Raw genomic sequence first — 20,216 nt, 5'->3', positions numbered from 1 at the left:
ATGAACCCATTCATTACAATCTTATAAGTTCACAACAATCATAAAAATTGAACATTTTTCTCATCCCTGTGCCTACAGACTGCTCCTCGGTTACACATTTGAACTGCACTATGAGGGGGATACTGTGGCAACCAGGCAAGAGTTGTTTCGGTACTGAGTCCATCCACTCCTTAATTCTTCTCTGAATAGAGAGAGAGAGAGAGAGAATAGACATTTTTATTCGGTGAATGCAGCTTTGGAGAGGCGTCCTCATTCCAGAATGCCTTAAGCTCGTGCCGCGTCCTGGGCCCTCGCAATCAATCTTGAGGGGCGGCAAGAAGGATGTAGGACGCCTCTGGGTATCAGCACAACACAGTCACTCCAATACTTGAGAACGGAGCCCCAGTTGAAGTATGTAGCGGTACTACCACACAATATGAAGACAAAAATAAGAAGCGTCACGAAGGATGACATTAAAAGATTTCAGGCCCAGCGAACGGTGCTCATGGGAATCTGTCAAGGGGACACCTTTTTAAAGCGAAGCCCTCTGCCAGGATATTGCAACGGATCATTGATTTAAAGGTTGAAAAAAAAAACACATAATAAATAGAAATCACGTACCATACTTTCTTTTGGAAAGTCGAAGACCGTACACAGGGAGCTTGAAGGAACAAGGCGAATCGAAACCGTAGATGCGGAAGAAAGGAGCTCAGCGAAAGGCACAGCAGCGCCCAGCGGCGCGATTTAAAACCAGCGGCAAACCCCGATATCGTAACGTCGTCGTCGCCGCTACCTTCTACGCCGTCGAGCGTTGTCTTCGTCAAAGAACACCACTCGGGCGAAAGGATCTGAGAGAGAGAGCAATCCCTGCATGCACTCCTGTACACTTTCCTGCTGCGATGGCTTGATTCCTCACTTTTCGAACTCTTATGGCAAGCGACCGCTGCGCTGCCTTCTACGTCGCCCTGGCATCATAGACCGCGTCCTTCTCAGCCCAAAAGGGCCAAGCCGGTGGAAGAGGCAGGGTGGGCGTCGGGCCTTTTTCGGTTTGAGCCGAGCGTCTGTAGGAGCCCGAAGCTGCAGCCCCGTGCGTTCCCTCCGCAGCCCTTCCTTCGTCTCCTCCGTTTAGTTCAAGTCTCGGCGGCGTCGATGCACGGCTGACTTGAGCGAAACTCCCGGACGGAGTCATGTTTTCGTCGCCGCTCGAACGCCCATTGGTGTCCTGCTTTCTTTTTCCTCCTCCTTCCTCTCTTTTTCTTTTTCAACCATCCGACGTTAAAGCAGACCAGGTGCCCGTGGTATTACTCTTTTCGACAAAGTAAGAAATTACTTACAAACTGCTGAAAAGGGGGAGGGAGAATTAAATAAACTCGGCTTTATTACGATAAACGACGGAGACGAAGAAAAAAAAAGAATGGAGAACGGCCAAGTTTCTGGCCTGATGACAAAGCTCCGAGGTGGCGGCAGCCGCCAGACAGGCTCGACGTCGTGGCGGGCGGGGGAGTAAAAGGCGTCCAGGCGGAAGTAAGGAGCCACCACTTCCGCCCAAGAGAGCCGAGCATGCGGCCCCTTCCACTTCCTTCCTCTCCGCGCGCCTCTGGCTCCCGCCCGGCTGCGCATTCCGGTCTTCTGCGCCCATTCCCTTTCACCGACACCCTTTACAACTCGCACCCTCTCTAGCCTACTCTAACCCGCCTTCAAACATCCACATGTCTAACTTCGCGCTCTCGGTCTCTGATCTAAAACGTCAACCTCGTTCGGTACTCCTCGAGCTGTTGTCTCAACCCTTCGATATAGCGTCAGCTTGGCTTTGTCTTGTTGTGATGACGTCCTTGTAAGAAAAGGCGGCGAAGTGGGGAGCCAGCGGGAGGCGGAGGGGAGGGGAAAGGAGGAGAGCCGAAGAAGGGGAAATAAGTGAGGGCACCCGTGCTACGCCAGCCGCACGCAATGGCGCCGGCGCGTCGAGCGAGGGTAATTAATTGGTCGGGGCCTGCCAAATTATTTACGCTCTAAACGAGCCCGGGAGCAAATAAGCGCTTGTTTCCTTCAGGGAAGGAAAATGAGAGAACAAAGAAAAAAAAAGGAAATGAACGAAGCGTTGGCCTCGTTCGTCGCGAGGCACCGCCAATTTCTCGCCGAGTGGCGCAAAACGTGCTCTTCTCTCTCTCTCTATTTTTGTTCTTCTCTTCCTTTTATAATAGATTTTCGCGTTTCCCCCCTCCCTACGCGTCAACCTTGCCGGCAAATCTGTCTTCGCAACGTCGCGCGGCAGGCATACGTGTCAACTTTTGGTTTGCGGCCTGGTGACGCTAATTAAAGGAGCGTCCAGGGATGTGCCACTCTGTTTTCTCTGTGCGTGCTTTCGTTGAGCAGCTGCTATACGAGGAGTGGGTGTGAGGCGCTTCCTTACCTTTCGACTTCGAGGCTAAGTGGTTGCGGCTAGACGCGAGAAGCCCGCCTGCACATGTTTCATCTGATTATAGCTACGGGCTTTGAAGCTCTACGCTTAAGCTCATTACTTAGGAAGGGCTGTGGAGGCTTAATGCGGTATATGTAATTTCGTTTGTGCTTCCTTTATAGAGTTGAGTTAGAAAACGCATTCGCTACTGCAGTTTAATTTGCTCGCAACTAACTTGCGCGGCACTGACCAGGTCAACTACGTGCTGCTCTCTGTATTCGGAGGTACATTTGTAGCTTGTTTCTTTTAAAAGTAGAACTGCCTAGCGAATGCAGCGAATACCTGAGCTAGAGCCGGCGACGTTGCTTTTTCAGATGTGGTAATTTATAGGGTTCCACGTCGTATGGAAAACTTGCATGCTAAACCTGAAAGCCAAACCAACTGTTTCGTCGAAATCGCAATCCGTCAAAACGATTGTGTATGTGAGAGACTTTTGTGATCAAAGTTACTTCCTAGCAGAGTGCTTTCGTCCGGGGGATAAAGGGATTTTGCCTGGCTTCATTTTGGTTTCCAGTTTTTAATGTGATTGCCTCTTGAAGCGTTAGAAATAATATTCCTTTCAATGTTGATTTCTTGCTTGCAGACGCGACTGCGGCTGTTTTAGTCGCAATTTATGATATTTCGCAAGCGTACCTTTCTCTTTTCTTAATATCTCCAATAAATAGGGAGATTCGTGCACCAATAGTTGGGAACGTTACGAATTGTAACGATGTTTAAAATAGTGGATGTATGTAGTACGCATTACACATTTATGTTCTATGGCTACGCTTCGAGTCACACACTAAAATAAATTTTCATGGACACAGGTCGAGGAATGGAAGGTTGCATGAGCAACGATAAAGCTCGGCAAATAACATGCACGGCTGTTTTCAAATATTACATATCAACACAAAGCTTTCTGTAAATACCTCGATAGAAAAGTTAATATCGCCACAAAACAAGCGTAATTCATTTTTCTTGGCTGCTTCCTTCACGTAATTAGATTTCTGGCAGACAACGTTCAGGAAAAAAATATTCGCGGCTGCATAATACGTTAAAACAATAAAGCAGCTTGCTAATTTTTCTCCGTACTATATGTGTCATGCGTCAACGAAGCTTGGCGGATGAAAGAAAAAAAAAAGTTAAATGCAACGATGGAGTTGCTAAGATACGCGGACCACAGCGAACTGATTAATGCGCTCAAGTCGCGCATGCTATAATTGTAACCGCCATGAAAATTGCCGGTTCTGAGCGTCCTCAGAACAAAAGGAAAAAAAAGAGAGAAAAACGCACACCGCAATGAAAGGAGCCTTCCTGTCGGTTTCCTTCTTTAGGTTTAGAAACTGTCGATGTTCTTCGGTGCAGGCACGTGTCAAGCAAAAATTGTTGACTTCATTGTCTTTAACAAAAGTTCCGCTGTCGTGCTTATGACTCAGACATTGTTCTCCCTTCCGTTGCCCCTTTCCTTGCTTTCTTTCTTTTACTTCTTCTTCTACTCCTTTCTTTTCTCTTTTAGGAAACTTGAAATATTCGGATAGCAGCCAGGAAAGAGGCTGCATGAATGCGCAGCTGAGCATTTGCCTTCTTTTTTTAATAAAGAAAGGCTAATAGTTTGTGAGTGAGTGATCTGGAAACGTTTGAATTATACATTTGATTTTGTATGTCCTGGCATCCAGAAAGGTTATGCGATTTTGTGTGGTCATTTAATTATTCTCACCGGACTTCTAATCAAACTTTCTCCTCTTGATTGCATCTACGTTCCTGAAGATATTGAGGGATATACTTAGCAGTAAAAAATAATTAAATTATTTGGCTCTTGGACACGTATACCTGTTGTTACTTCATATCGTTACGGGCCGTAACGCCGACGGCGGTATTGCGGAGCCGAACGAATCGTTGTGACACATGACGGCTCTTTGTTTCGTGAAAGCGTCGGCACACTCTTATAATGTCGCCGACGGTCGAGCTATCCTTGTACACGAGTAAACTAAAGGCTTCGTGGGCGATGCCTTTAAGAATGTGGCTGACTTTGTCAGCTTCGGGCATCTTGTAGTCGATCCGCCGACAGAGTGCTAATACATCTTGAATGTACTGCATACGCCATACGGTTCAGGAGATACTTAGGCCCGTGACGGAAATTCCTTCTTGGCGGCTCGCTGGCGTCCAACTGGCTTCCCGAAGAGTTCCTGCAGCTTTTTGCTTGCAGGGGTCCCAGCTAGTCAATTTCTCCTTGTGTGTTTGAAACCAAACACGGGCCGTTCACTTGAGGTAATGGATGATACTAGCCAGCATTATAGTCGGGTTCCACCATTTATTCTTGCTGGCTCGATCGTATTAGATTATCCCGTCTTCTACGCCCATGGTGTCAGTTCCGGAGAAAGTGCAAAGATCTCGGAATGGGGGCAAACCAATCGGTGTTGTAGTAGCCGAAGCCGAAGCAGTGGGCTTCTCAGTCGACATGGTCGAATGGCGCGCAAGATGTCTTCTACGAAGTTCCGTGATTTGCCCGTGATGTAACCCGCAACCTCGATGAAGATCTTACGGTGAGATCTACAGAAAAGGGAGTTTATTTACACTATGGGCAAGGAGACGAAAAGTGGGGCAGCAACAGCGAAGATGGTGGAGGCTAGACCTCACTTCATCCTACTCTTGTCTGCTCTGTACGTTTCCGCATCTTCTTCTATATCCGCAGGACAACTGACTCATATAATGCCAATGTTCTTTACAAACTGCGTTTAATTGTGCACAGCGAGCTTTCAACGGCCGAGCAATTTTAAAAGCAAAAAACATATGTCTATGCTAAGGGCAGTAAAAAGCTTCCGCATATGCTTTTCACTGAACACCGGAGTTCCCGTAATGTCTCACACCGTCAGTCATGAAGAAATAAAACCACAAAGCTTCAGCTGCTTCACGTAATCCGACAGCTGAGTGTTCAGTCTCTGCAGATTACTGGATCAGTGATCTACCATTTCATCAGTAAGCTCTTGGATCAATGACAAAATACGCTATGGAGGAAGTATTACGCAGCTGGTTTAACATGCAGCGTACATTGAAGGACAAAAAGCACCACGAAGATTTAAAGAAAGCAAAGTCTCCGATGAAGTAAGCACAAATAAAGAACTCTCAGATTCCAGGGTAGGCGGGCTTGGTGTGAGTAGGTGTGGATGCAAAGAAATTGAAGGGAGAAGAAATCACAGTGAAAAGAGAAGAAATCCAACTTTCAGCAACGGACGCTGCTCGCGTGTTACCCTACTTAGATCAGTTACAGCACTGGTGACTTAAGAATTAGCCTACTGGGATCCACGAATTCCTACACGCAGCTTCGCCTCCCGTCAGTGATGCCTTTATTACTGGGCATTGTTTGTTGGACAAGGCATTGCATTTACAAGCGCGTAATATTTCAACACTTGCAATGCCTGACAGCCCTGCCCGTGACGTGCGCGGTGGCGACGAGATAGTAGCGCACGTGAGCTTTCACTTTTCGCGGGGTGTTAACGCCACAGAGAAAAGCGTTCTGTCCTGTTCTCGACAGGCTGAAAGAAACTCCGGCTTTCGGAGCAGAGCGTTCTTGGCTACAGGCTCCGACGGACATCTCAAGGGGGTAAAAGCGTTCTTCTCGCGCGCACAAAGACAAAGAGGCAAGAAGATAGAAGCACAGAGATGTGATGAACAGCCGAAGCTAAAGCCCAGGCGAGTCACAATAGCGGGTTGTGACGCCAGCCCTTCCGCGTTCATTCAAGTAACGACCGTCGAACACCCCCTAGTTTAAGAATTTTAAGAATTTTAAGAATTTTAAGAATTTTAAGAATTTTAGGCGGGCATGGCCCTCATTCCTCGTTATACGAACACTACCGTTTATCTCGTTCCCCCGCTAAGGAGGCTGCGCTCCTTCTCTCCAGCACACGCGATACGAAAGGGTAAAAAAAAAAGTGGAGGGTGGGTGGAGGGGGGGGGGGCGGCGTGATATGTCTTCGAACGCTCCAGGGACTCGCCTGTTCAGCGGTCGCACCGTGACGTCAGTCCCGACCCGTAACCTCCCCAAACTCCTTCTACGCTGAGAGGAGTGATTCGAGCCGGAGCTCGGTCCGATCGGCTGTTAACGAGCGCGAATGCGAGCCGCGTCAGCGTCGTAAAGCGATCCGATCTGTCTCGAATACGCCCGCCGACGACGTGAGCGCACTGCAAAGCGGAAGCTCGCCAACTTCCAGGGGATGCCATTTTCCGGTGCGTTTGGCTCGACCTCGCCCTTCTCTCTCTACCCAATCCTCGCCCATACGCGCACGTCCGCCACGCTTTTCGCTGGAACAGATTTAGCTGTGGGAACCAGAAGGCGACAGTCGCTGCGCGTCTCCCTATACTCCTGCGCTTCCGCTTAGGGTCTAGCGCTAGCTTCCGGAAAAACTCGTACCGGAAGGGCGGGAGTTTTTGACGCGGGCGTTTAGGTATGTCGTGAGAGCGAGATGGAAACAATTCTTTTTCTTTTGTAAATAGCGGTGGCCGCGGCTGTGCGAGCGTTGCTGCGTAAAACCGTCATCCCGCATTTACTGCGCCCTTTGGGGTCTGAATAGTCAAGCTCCACAAGTTTATGCGGGCGAACTACCATGACGCGGTACATGTGGACAATACATCAGCTTAAAAAAAAAAAAAAGATTACGAGCGGTGCAGTCGTGCAGCGGACATTGTTTAACTGCGTGAACGAACGATCACGGAGCGAGCCCACAAGGACAAACAACGAAACATCCAGCTCCGTGGTACGGTTCCTTCGTTGCAACTGTTTACAGGACCAAATAAAGAACAGTATTATCTCCGAACAAAGTTGGTTTCTAAACATCCAACTCCGTGGAGTTGGTTTCTAAACATCCAACTCCGTGGTACGGAGTTGGATGTTTAGAAACCAACTCTGTTCGGAGATAATACTGTTCTTTATTTGGTCTTGTAAACAGTTCCAACGAAGGAAACTTCTTCTGAAGTTAATTTCATATATCACAGAGTGAACGTCTCCCCGAAAGTTGTGCTGGTGATGGATTGACAAAGTCTGAAAACTGCGAAAAAGCACACGCGCGCGCACGCACGCACGCACGCACGCACACTTTTAAGCCAGTTTCTGCTTCTATGGACTAGACAACCTCCGCCAGGCGGCGCTGCTGCGCCTTTCCAAAAGCGCCCCCTTGTTGAAAAAGTTCTCCTCGGTGGTCTCACACGGCGCTCCGTCGACGGTTTACTTCCATTGCGACTATGTGCTCTCTCTCTCTCTCATTGCTAGTGGTGCTTGCGCCGTGTATTGAACGGTAGCGCGTGGAATGGTTGGGAAACAGAGATATATAGACTACAGCACCTTTTTGCCGAAACTGTCCGACGCAGAATACCTTTTCAGAACCGCGAACACCAAGAAGGCGAGTATCTGCTGCGTCTGTCATGTACGGGGGCAAACAAATGCAAACATACTGCGCACTTACAAACGCCAAGTACAAACGCCAAATGGGTAAACGATCACTTTTTTCTTCACAGTCTACCTCAGGAACATAGGCACCATGTTTTGTGCAACCGATTTCAATGTCTTCGCACACGGTGGTCACATGTCTTGCTACGTCCAAGCCCTTTGATACCGAAACTGCATCGCATCAATTTGTTTTATGGAATTATAACGTCGTCGCGCGTTTAAAAAAAAAAGTAGGAAATGTTGAGTCGCTAGTACTCCTAATCTCCTGTAGTTAAAGGACGCTTGACGTCGCTTTATATGGTGAATGACATACTTTTAAAAATTATCAATCATCTTTGCTTTGGCATTCGTTACGCGCGATTATTAGTGCAAATACTTGCAATCGCTTATGACAGCAGAATAAAACTAAATGCTTAGCGATAAAAAGTGTGCAATTTTCAATTGTGTAAACTACTACAGCTGTTCTTTTTCGTTGCCGGATGCCAACTCGCTCTTCGATATGCCCGTGCTCTCGCGCGGTAGCTTTGTGTTGCTTGAAGGTTCGCGTGCTGTAGTCAGTCGCTCGGGAAGTACAGCTCTCCTCTTTTCCCGCCACTATTTCGCCCCGTGGGGGGTGCGGGAGAGGACTCCGCTGGGAGAGGAGGAAAGCAGTCACCTTGCACGCCGGAGCTCGCGCCGCTGCACACAACACACATCTGACGAATCGGCTTATATGTAAATCCATCTACACTGCCACTGTAGATGCGCCGATTAACTGCTCTGTTCTCTACGGAACTGCGCACTCAAATAGTCATCATCATCATCATCATCATCATCATCATCAGCCTGGTTACGCCCACTGCAGGGCAAAGGCCTCTCCCATATTTCTCGGTCATGTACTAATTGTGGCCATGCCGTCCCTGCAAACTTCTTAATCTCATCCGCCCACCTAACTTTCTGCCGCCCCCTGCTACGCTTCCCTTCCCTTGGGATCCAGTCCGTAACCCTTAATGACCATCGGTTATCTTCCCTCCTCATTACATGTCCTGCCCATGCCCATTTCTTTTTCTTGATTTCAACTAAGATGTCATTAACTCGCGTTTGTTCCCTCACCCAATCTGCTCTTTTCTTATCCCTTAACGTTACACCTATCATTCTTCTTTCCATAGCTCGTTGTGTCGTCCTTAATTTGAGTAGTACCCTTTTCGTAAGCCTCCAGGTTTCTGCCCCGTAAGTGAGTACTGGTAAGACACAGCTATTATATACTTTTCTCTTGAGGGATAATGGCAACCTGCTGTTCATGATTTGGGAATGCCTGCCAAACGCACCCCAGCCCTTTCTTATTCTTCTGATTATTTCCGTCTCATGATCCGGATCCGCCGTCAATACCTGTCCTAAGTAGATGTATTCCCTTACGACTTCCAGTGTCTCGCTGCCTATTGTAAATTGCTGTTCTCTCCCGAGACTGTTAAGCATTACTTTAGTTTTCTGCAGATTAATTTTTAGACCCACTCGTCTGCTTTGCCTCTCCAGGTCAGTGAGCATGCATTGCAATTGGTCCCCTGAGTTACTAAACAAGGCAATATCATCAGCGAATCGCAAGTTACTAAGGTATTCTCCATCAACTTTTATCCCCAATTCTTCCCAATCCAGGTCTCTGAATACCTCCTGTAAGCACGCTGTAAATAGCATTGGAGATATCGTATCTCCCTGCCTGACGCCTTTCTCTATTGCGATTTTGTTGCTTGCTTTATGGAGGAATACGGTGGCTGTGGTGCCGCTATAGATATCTTCCAATATTTTTACATATGGCTCATCTACACCCTGATTCCGTAATGCCTCCATGACTGCTGAGGTTTCGAATCACTCAAATAGTAAGCGCTGCCTAATCGTTCTTTCTGTAACAAATGTATCCTATCAGGATCATCATTCACTTAACAAAGCGAATAGCTGTTTAGAAGCGCTGGGCTATTCGCTTGCATCGACGATCATCGTCGATCGTTTTTGCGCATTTCTTTAAAGCGAATCTTTCTATGGCTCACTGATTCGCTCTTGAACGCCGAAAACAGATTGCAGAAAAGCCAACTTACACATGCGAGTAGAACACCACAGTTTGCATTCGCACTACCACGCCAGCGTCGGCTGGCCGGCCTTGTTAGTGTCTGATAACGGCGCGAAGCGACGAGCTCAGCAAGAGTGGCGCATGCGCACAAAGTTCACTGGAGGCGCAAGTTGCCTCTGCTAGACATGGCACCACACCTGTTGCGATCAACTGAGATTCCCTGCTTACCGGAGAAAGCAAGTGCGCATGAATACGGGCTCGTCTTAGGATCTGGAAAACAGAATCCTAAACAAGCAGTCAAATCATACATGCATAGCATCAGGTCGCTCAGCATTTCGTGGGTTCGTTGCATGGTAATTGGCTTTGGACTTTTACTCTGATTCAGTTTGCATCGGGGAAAAGCTTCGCGTTCAACCATCTTTCTTTAAGAAAGGGGATTTGATTTTTTTTATTACGAACTGGTTCCTTACCCACCCCAGTGTTAATGAAGCATCTGTACCCGGAATTATATGTGAGTGATGTGTGCCGCGTGTGCCAGAGGGAGAAAGCCACCCTGACGCACATCCTATGGGATTGCACCAAGTTCCCCGACGAAGCTTCGACAAGTATGTACAACGATTACGCCACGACTCTCGGCTGCGGCGGGATGCTACGACCACGAAAGCCAAACCTGGGCCATCCAGCAGGTCTCGGTGGCTCTTGAAAGACAAAGGCCGAGCGAAACCGACGGAACGTTGCCCCTCAGGGTGACCGACCGCGGGAGTAACACGCGCTGGAGTTGAGTAGAGGCCACCCGCTGAGAAGACGTCGGGGCCCGGGTCGCGGTGCCATTTAGTCATGGTGTCGTTATGCAGGCGACTAAATAAAGTTGTTTCACTTTCTCTCTCTAAAAGCTCCCTTTAAATACAAGGACAAGATATAAGAAACCATATTCGTATTGCACACTAGGGGGGCTATAACGTAAAACCATTCCAAACTTTTCTATTCCAATTCTGCTATCAGCCCTCCCGGACTGGTCAAGAAATTTTGAGCCATCCCCCCCTTCGCCTGTCTGTCACGCGACGTCACCGAAACAAAAAAAAAAAAAAACGCCCCATCTGATATTATATGTTCACATAGGTTATGCGTGATTAGACCAAATGAAAGGACAATAATTATTTATGATTCGACACCTTTTTCGCTGTTAGCACTCTGCTGTTGGCTGCGCTGAATTCGCCTGTATGTCTCACGACGTCACAAATCCGCGAAAACTCGCCGCGTCAAAGTGACCTGTACATGTTAAAGAGGCATTATTATACCGAACCAAACCTTTTTTTTTTCTGAATAGCAGGGCACTGTCCCACTCTGAAAGGTATAGAAGATGGCTGCCCGTCGATCACTCTGACACTGGCAACACGCAGCTGCTGGGCAGCATGGATTTATTTACGTATAGTAAACATTCTGCCCGGCAGTATAACGTTAGCGAGCCCTTTCGGCGCGTATACGACGTCGTTCTCCCGGCACTTCTCTGTTGAGCATCCGTTTTAGCCGAATTTTTAACCTTCCGTCGTACATCACTGCCATTTTCGACCGGCAATTGCAAGCTAAGTAAGGATAAGCGCACGAATCGCAGACGCTGGCACCACCCTCCTCATCCGGTTACCTAGTCTTACTGTGCTGGCTCGGTCCAATCGAAACCCTCTCCACTTGAGTATGCTTCTCAACTCTTGTCAGGCTATTTGATGAATAATACTGCTCAATGTAGGCAATGCTACTCGTTTTGAGGATAGGATAGGAATACACTTTATTTGTCCAACGCTTATTGACGTTGGTGCCCGGGGCTATGCTGCCAGGGGTCCATCGCCCCAGGCAAATCTTTTGAAAGCAAAAAAAAAAAGTGACCTCCTATACCAGAGAAGAGCGTTTGATAGAGCTCTTCACACAACGCTGAGAGTTACCGCCTGATGCTTGCATAGGTACTTACGTAAATTTGACGTCATGAGATTGGAAGGACAGATTGGAATAGTTTTACGTTATATGGTCCTAGGTACAAAGCATACACTATTCTAGATACTGTAAATATGGAAGCTGAAGGAGTGAACCTACGTTACTAGATAAATTAATCTACCAGAATTGAAATTAACTAGGTAAGAACAGAGACAAAGGGAAAAGAGGAAACAGAAGTAAATGTGGTGTTCCAAGGGTCAGGAAGCTTTGCTTTTCCTGCCTTACAATACGCACACTACGTATATACCGCTGCACTGCGCTTCGCACTAACCACGACCATTACGAGTACCATCACTCCCATCACCCTCATTAGCGCCCTTTATTCTAATCGAGTATTACTTATCTTTCTTGCCCATTCCGACGAAGTAGCGAGACATGCAATATACATTTCCTGCCTGCGGTTCCGCCTTTCATTCATTAATGATACGAATGCGTCGTCCGATAGTCGTAACAAGAGCCACGCCCTGCCTTTTAGAGACAGAAATTGATGTGAACGCGACGGCGCCAGTATTAATGCTTAAGGTATAGCTTCGTCTACCGTGCACCATTCATTTATGTCATTATGCCATGGGGGCTGAGGCGCATACAATGCTGATGCAGACAGTCACGCCGTTACCTGTGAAGAAACACGAAACAACGTTAGTGTTTTACGCAGCAAGCATGGTGAAATAAGTGGGGGAGAGAGAAACGTGAAGTAGCAGTAAACAGGACCTATTTCAGAGGCTGCGTAATCAAATGCGGTAACCTGACGGGGGCCGGTAGCCACATCATCTTGCGTGATGTAGGGTCGCGCGAAACCTGACAACACTTGTAATGCGGTTTTTGACGCGAGCTGATACTTTAGTTTCTGAAATCGTGATGATTTCATCGCGTAACAGCCACTGAAATGTGGACGTAGCTTCTTTGCCTCTTTCTCTAGGTTTCTTGTCGGTGTCTCGCAGAATGAATGCAATGGAGAGTGAAAGGGGGGATGTGGTCTCACACAGCTCTAGCGCGGGTAAACAAGTCCATTTGTTGTGAATAAAGTAATTTTGTACGCATCGCGTTTCTTTATTGTATAGGACATAAAGGAAACGATTCAAGCAAGTCTCGCTTAACGTGGATTCCCACAAATGGATTGAATCTGCCGCAGTTTAACGTCTCATAGTACGAGTTGTCGCTTTCTCAGCTCAACTGTCTCGTACGTTGATACGCTTTGGGTGGTCTGCTAGCAGTGAGCATAGCCATAGGCGTAGCACTCATGGTGAAATGGTCCAGCTTTCCCAGGTCTAGGGCATGTAACATGGGATCACGGGAAAAGGAGTCCTTGGCTATTCGATCGACGCGATGGGCTTGGCGTTGCCTATAAACAACAGCGTTAGGTATATACATGACATTTCTGGCAGAACGACTGGCTCGATCGCGCTGAAATTTCGCGCAGAGGTAACATTTGGAGATACGTCAATTATGATAAATCATGCCTTCTCGAGTTCTTTACCAGTTCTGTCAATAATGAATCTGAAGTTCACGCCGTCTGCGGTGACATCACTTTTGATATGTTATTTTCGCTGCCAATGTATACCTGTGGCTATAATACCGTGGAATGTCTCTCCAAATTATCTCGAATTTTCACTGCACAGCTGCTGCAATTTTGTTGCAAGCATATCGCGCGGTTGTGCTTGTTATTTTGTTTTTTACATCTTTTCCCCCTATGATGGTCTATGCAGTCCTCTGCCTGCTTCATATGTTTTCGTAATTTCATTATGAACCAGCATCTGACTTCGTGACTCTCGTTTCAATATTATCCGTAGTCTACTCACTGTTCGTTTAAACATTTATAAACTGACAATACCCGAAACTCAGATGCTATTTGCAACCGATACGGGGAAAAACCCTTTTCTTTAATTGTTTACTGCCGAAATGTACCGTTATGTTATTTTTCTTTAGAAACATTTCTTGTTGTTCCTCAAAGTGTTTATTAGGCTTGTGTGCAGTCACATCGCGGCGTTTTGCGACCATATAAGCCTCGGCACCCGAGGGCATGCGCCACAGTCGATGCCGCAGGGGGATGAATCGAAATCACATTGCGGGGTCTAACGTCCCAAAAGAACCCACAAGCTATGAGACACGCCGGCGCGGAACACTCCGGATCGATTCAGACCGAGCGAGGCCTACGTGTCCCTTCTTTGCACCGTGGTATTGCACGCCTACATCTTACCTGCACTTAGTGAACCAACTTGCTCAAGCTAATGTTCTATTGCAACCAGCATTTCTAACGTGAACCTAAATTTAAGCACGCGAACTTTTCATACTCCGCATAAAGAAGAACACCAAACAAATTAATTCACCGCGGCACGTATCCGAATGAATGAAACCCGGCTCTTACCTTACATTGAAACTTCGTTGTTCACAATTCGGCCAGTGCAGCCAGACGTTGACTTTCTTCCAAACAAATTCGGGCTTTGAAGGGTTTTCAGAAGAAAAAGCGCACTGCAAATGAAGACGCTTGCGAGAGCGTGATGTATTAGTCTATAATTCCTAGGACTCTTATAGCTGTGTAAGAACCAGAGCGTTCTCTGCTAAGTGCCTCTCCTTTGCGTTGGCAGTAGTCCAAATCCTTGTTAAACTTTTTCGCTTATGTTGATAGTTTTGTTTTTACTCAGCCTATGATAAAAAGAAAAGGTAAAAACATTTGCTATTTAAGAATGCTGCGAAACCAAAAGTGCTGAATCTACATACTAAAAAAAAAATGACAGATAATTGTTTTCTGTCAGCAAAGACGAAAACCTTGCTTCCCTAAATAAATAACTAAATCATTTCTGGACAGAATATTTCCTTCACATTTCTTTTCCCACCGGGCTGTATTTAGTTAAGATTTGGATTCAGATTTGAGTAAACATATATTTAGAAAGGAATTATCGTGGTGTGGTTATAGTTGCACAGACCAAACAAAATTGTAATTGTCGTCGCAATCATAGTTTCAATTATTAAAACAATCAATAAATTTCATCCATGGACTATCTGTCTCAACTTACCTATAGCATCTATTAGGACGCTAGCAGAGAAGCGCGCACTGATGCGTTCAATTAAGAGTACGCGCGCTGGTCCACATTAAATCTTCGAGGAGAAATGGGTAGAAATAGACTTGGGAACACAGATATTATGCAGACAAGATATCTCGATATCTCGTAGACAAGACAGATGGTGACGTGGTTTTTGAGTTTTCTATGACAGTCACGATTTCGAACGCGTTCGTTCAACCTTAGTCACACTGTCATGCTATCAGCGAATAGTGGGAGCACTGACTTCGTTAGTAAAACGCAAACGTTCGTCACAAACAGAAAGAAGCGTTACAAAGCGGTCTCGACTTGTCCGCCGGCCACGCCGAAGGAGGGGGGGGGGGGAGGGGGGCTGCAGAGTGATCGGATGAAGTGGCACAATAGCCTCCAATTCTTCGTAAAAAGCGTTATATTCGGGGAAAAGTTTTCGCACGTTCTTTCGCTTTATGTGTTAAAATAACGGCGTCGGTGGCCTATAATCAAAGTGAGAATAAAATAATTTCACTATCCAGCCACTCACCCTTATTTGTTTGTTTTGCCGCAATAACATACTTAGTGAGGCAAAGCACCCTTTCACGTGCACTAATAGGTGCTTACAATCGCTCCCGCTTGTTCATAAAAGTTGGTTTTGCCGCTGTAAATAACGTTTGGAGGAGAAACACGCTTTCAAGGGGAAGTGTCGTGCAGCGTCAGAACGCAGTTTATGGAGTGGAAGGGGGCATCTCATCTTATCTGTTGTAAAGAGCTGTCCGTAGCATATAAGCGGGAGAAAGAGATTAATACGACACGAGGGTGAAAGACGCATACTTGATGAAGAACACATGAAGAGCTGACTTATTGCTAAGGAATTAAATGCGGAGAAAATGGGATGGCAGGAACTACCATTGAACGGAGTAATTCCAAAGCTGGGGTTACATAACGATTATCTAAAAAATTTGGCAGAAATTATATAAAATGTCTATGAAAGTATACGAACAGACAAAACGCGTCACGCATGATGCGTGTACTGCAACCGGGCTCCGCTTTCGCGCTTCTTTGGAACGCAATGCACCATTTAGGTGCGCCTCCATGAAATCTTTGCGTGGTTTCCCAGACAGCGCGGCCTCAAACCCGCGGCGCGCCCATGCTTACCTCTGCCGTTCACTGTAGTGGGCCTCCTCTCTTGTGATTTGCTCTGGACACGCTGCGACATCTAGCGTCGCGCCCGCAAGGTACGGTCACGGCCTCCGAGACACGTGGCGCACCTGTGCGTACGAACACTGAGAATGTATACCTCTCTCACCAGAGGCATTCATGGTGCAGCGCACTAAAGTGTAAAGCTGCTGTGCTTGAGAAACCTGTGTAACGTGGGTCTGATTCCGTCCAGCACCGGATACACTTTAAAAGATTTTAGAATTCACTACTTTCTAGAATGGCCCAAGCGAACGGTTAGATTTGTTAGATAGCTGGAAATAGAACTGGTCTGGATAATGCCACGAGGGCTATTCACATATAAAACAAAATATAGGATTTAACTTTCTAAACACAAGCGCTATGGGGAACATCGCAGTGCCTTGCGTGGTGCTTGTATTACATTGAGGACAGAACGCCAAAACGCTCGTACGCTTAGTGTTACATCCCCTCTCAGAACATAAGTTTTAATCCAGAGTTCACAAGTATGGCCTCCTTCTTAGCCAACTGTACTGGTCTGAAACAATGAACAATAAGAATTATTAAGTATTAAATTGTAGTAGGCACCTAAATGACACATGATGTCTTCCATATGTGCTTATTCAGTCTTACTTACTTATCTGTGCGTATTTTTGTCCTTGTTCTTGCAGCTGTCCTAGGCAACTGGGAAGAATGGTGGACCTATGACGGAATCTCAGGTGAGCGCACACGTTTGTCTGGTTTCGTTAATACGCCGCAAATTTCAACTCACATCGATGTCACGAACGTGGGAAAAAATTTTAAGGTCGCGCACGGGCAGTTCTTGTGAAACACCTACCTTGCAGTTCGTTACAATGACCACGCTTTCGATCGATCCCATCTTGCGGATATTACTTTCAATTCGCATCGATTGACTAAGCAAACGGACAAAGATTCCTTAACTCTATTGAGTTGTTCCACAGTTCGCCCGGTCACGCAAATGTGAAAGAATTCTGGAAAGCGATCAATTCAGTATACGGGCCCAGTAGATGGTTTACAATCCAAATACATGCGTGCCCAATGGAAATCTTCAGATTTCACCGCCATGTTTTAGGGTGTTTACCGCTAAAGCTCTCTTTTTCATTGCGATAACAATCATACGCGCACTCGAGGCGCCGTCGTCGCCGTCGTCGTCGTCGTGCTGTCATGGTATCGATGGTGCATGCGCGGTCCTCGCGCAGATGGTTAGAATATATACAAAAACGAGAGAGACACACCAGCCAACAGCCTTTCGCCTTCCGCTGCTGGCATGAGCGTTGTGCGCACAGACACTCACGTTCTTGCTGAACAGAGTCTGCACATGCATGCCACACCGTGGTGCATGCAGCGGTTTGAGCGCAACGGGCAATGAACTTCAAGCTGCGAACGCCGGCGGTTTCCTTTCGTTTTCATCTCGTACACCTTCGAGTTGTGACGCTTGAAACATCGCTTGCGGCGCTCCTGATCAGGCTAGCGTTGAGAGACGCCTGGTGATTGACGGGACGTTGCTTCTACTGCGCATAAGGTGTTGCCTTGCGTGTTGCGACGCGCCAATACGTAGCTTCCGTGTATTGCTGAACGTCCGACGAGATCCAGCACAATGACAAACCTTGCTAGGTAGGCTTTCAATTCTCCTGCCAACCTTTCAATCAATCAATCAATCAATCAATCAATCAATCAATCAATCAATCAATCAATCAATCAATCAATCAATCAATCAATCAATCAATCAATCAATCAATCAATCAATCAATCAATGTAATTGAGGTGAGGTTTACCTACACAATTTAACAACCATATTTCTACTAATGAGCCCATGCGCTTGTACCTGGTGCATTACTGAAAAATACATGTTGGTCTACCATGTACACATTTGCCCAACGAGTAACAACATAGTTGAAAAGAACAAGTAATAATTACCTGAGAAAAGGTGATGACATTTCATCCGACAAGTAAAAGCGTTTACTTCCAATGTCATAGTTTCTGACGACTCTTATTTTTACGAGCATCGCGCTCGAAGTTATAGCGCCAAAGAATGCTAATAATCCGTCGCCGCATACGTTGGCACAATGAGATATATTCAAATTACTCTTTCCTGACTTCCTAGCTTAGAACGTGGGAAGTTGGATATGGTACTGGCAGTCAAAACACATAATTAGGTTTGGAGCAGATGGAAAGTTAGTTAGCTGCTGCTTCCATAAAAAAGAAATAAAGAAAAAAAAGACTGATTTGTTATACTGAACGTTACAAAGGCCAACGTGTGTATATTCCTGCAGGCGGCTACCTCGGTTTCTCTGCTTCGTATTGTAACTTCGATGCGTTTGCCTTCGCGGCCCCATTAGCAACGTGCTTTACTTGGGGAAGACGATGTTACCCATCTGCACTCCATTTATGTTTTCATCCTTTTGAATTATAGCCTCTTTTTGAGCGACCTTCCAAGTGCGTTCAATGGTCGGAACGCAAAAAAAAAAAAGAATCACTAGCTGCTTCGGAGACAGAGAATTTTCTCTAGAAAATAAAAAAAGAGACGCTAAATAAACTTGAGCGGGACGACAGCGCTCGTTTATATTCTCAACATTAAGGCATGAAAAAGATGATAAGAAGCTGTTAGCATTGCAACAAGTGTTTTGCTTTTGGAGAAAGAAAATACAGGTTCTTGTTTTGTTTCTTCCTAATGCTTCGAGAGCCGGTGTCTCTATTATATTTCTTCCTGCTTTTTCGTCTTTTAGTCATTAAGAAAAGACGAGATTGAAAAGAAACAACGCGTAATGCAGTAACGAAGCAAAGTTACCGATGCGAACACTTTGCCTTATGAATGAATTTTCTCTGATTACATTTCTTGGTAAATATACAACTCCTCTGCCATAAGCCTCGAACTTGGGATTTTTGCGCGGAAATGAGAAGTAAATGGCGCGAGAAACTTAACGTCAAGTATCCATTTAGTGAATCATTGCAATTATTGTGATGTACAATTGCGTAGCACGTATAATCGACAATGAATAATAACGGTAGCCTATTGGGACTGGAATATACAAGTAGCATACTTACCTGGGGATGGTTAATATTAGAGCCATTTGCATAGGGACGAGGGCAGAACCACGCAAAGCGTGTCAAATTTGCATTTCACGAATCATTAGAACCGTCGTAATGTTAACTCATACAGCACACGATATGCACGGTGAAGAATAACGACTGTGAATACGCGTAGCATATTTGCCGGGAGTTGGCTAATGTTATCGCCGTTTGGATAATGATAAAAGCGAAACTTCGTCATTGACTCGAGCCATAGTTAAGGGTATAGCCGTGCACGTAATTGACCAGATGTTACAGAGAAGGAATCGCCGCATTCGAATCACATTTCGTTCTGAATCACAGTAAGAAACAGGTGGCGTACGCTTCTCGTTAGTGAGAGGCTGATCATCTCGCTTTCTTCCAAGTGGCTCTCTATACATAGGCGTTATTTCGCGGCGACACTTTCTCTAGCATAGACGCTTCTAACGAAGACAGAAGAACTGTAAACGTTAACGTAGCGCACTCTCGTGTGCCGACGCGCACTCACAGGGAAAAAGAAATGAGAAGAAAAAGATATAATGTCGGACTTAAGGCAAACAATTGATAGCGCTATCAATTTTGTGTTCATGAAGGCGCAATTATAGCAGTCCCAATTACGGCTTCTCTGCCCAAGTCGGCTGGCACTAACTACGAACGACGCGATTAAGAGAGCCCATCCGCTTCTGTCATCTTTGCCCAGTATCACAACTACGTATCACGGCCTTCGATGTTCGTATTAGCTCGTATATATATATATATATATTAGAAAGAGTCAATATGGATGAGCCGGATTTGTCCGGAGTGTCTTGCGGACGCATCGCGTATTGGGCAAAACCGAATAAACAGAAAAGTCTCGATTTCGCCAAATGCAAGCTATTCAATCTGCCAGCAGACCCAAAATAAACAAACAAATAATTAGATAATGAAAGAAGAGGCGAGACCGAGGAAAGAACTAACTTAACAGTGTCTGGCAGGCACACATACGCGTACACACACACCAGGGTGAAACAGCGTGGAGTAGGAGAAGCAGGCTTGGCCGTCCCGTCGGCCCAGAGAGACAACAGAAGCAAGGCGGTT

The 20,216-nt window shown here is 46.2% G+C and overlaps 1 protein-coding gene across 1 annotated transcript in view; it reads left to right on the top strand.

Annotated features, from left to right (window-relative positions):
• The window catches only part of CARPB (Carbonic anhydrase-related protein B), a 258,110-nt gene that overhangs the window by 59,574 nt on the left and 178,320 nt on the right, over nucleotides 1–20,216 (top strand). Inside the window, exon 2 of the mRNA XM_065430086.1 lies at nucleotides 16,742–16,789. Coding sequence (XP_065286158.1) covers nucleotides 16,742–16,789 — 48 coding nt within the window. The remainder of the gene's footprint in view (nucleotides 1–16,741; nucleotides 16,790–20,216) is intronic.

The sequence above is a fragment of the Dermacentor albipictus genome, chromosome 3, assembly GCF_038994185.2.
Source record: "Dermacentor albipictus isolate Rhodes 1998 colony chromosome 3, USDA_Dalb.pri_finalv2, whole genome shotgun sequence".
Classification (NCBI taxonomy): Eukaryota; Metazoa; Arthropoda; class Arachnida; order Ixodida; family Ixodidae; genus Dermacentor; species Dermacentor albipictus.
This window is presented reverse-complemented; position numbering and strand designations above follow the sequence as displayed.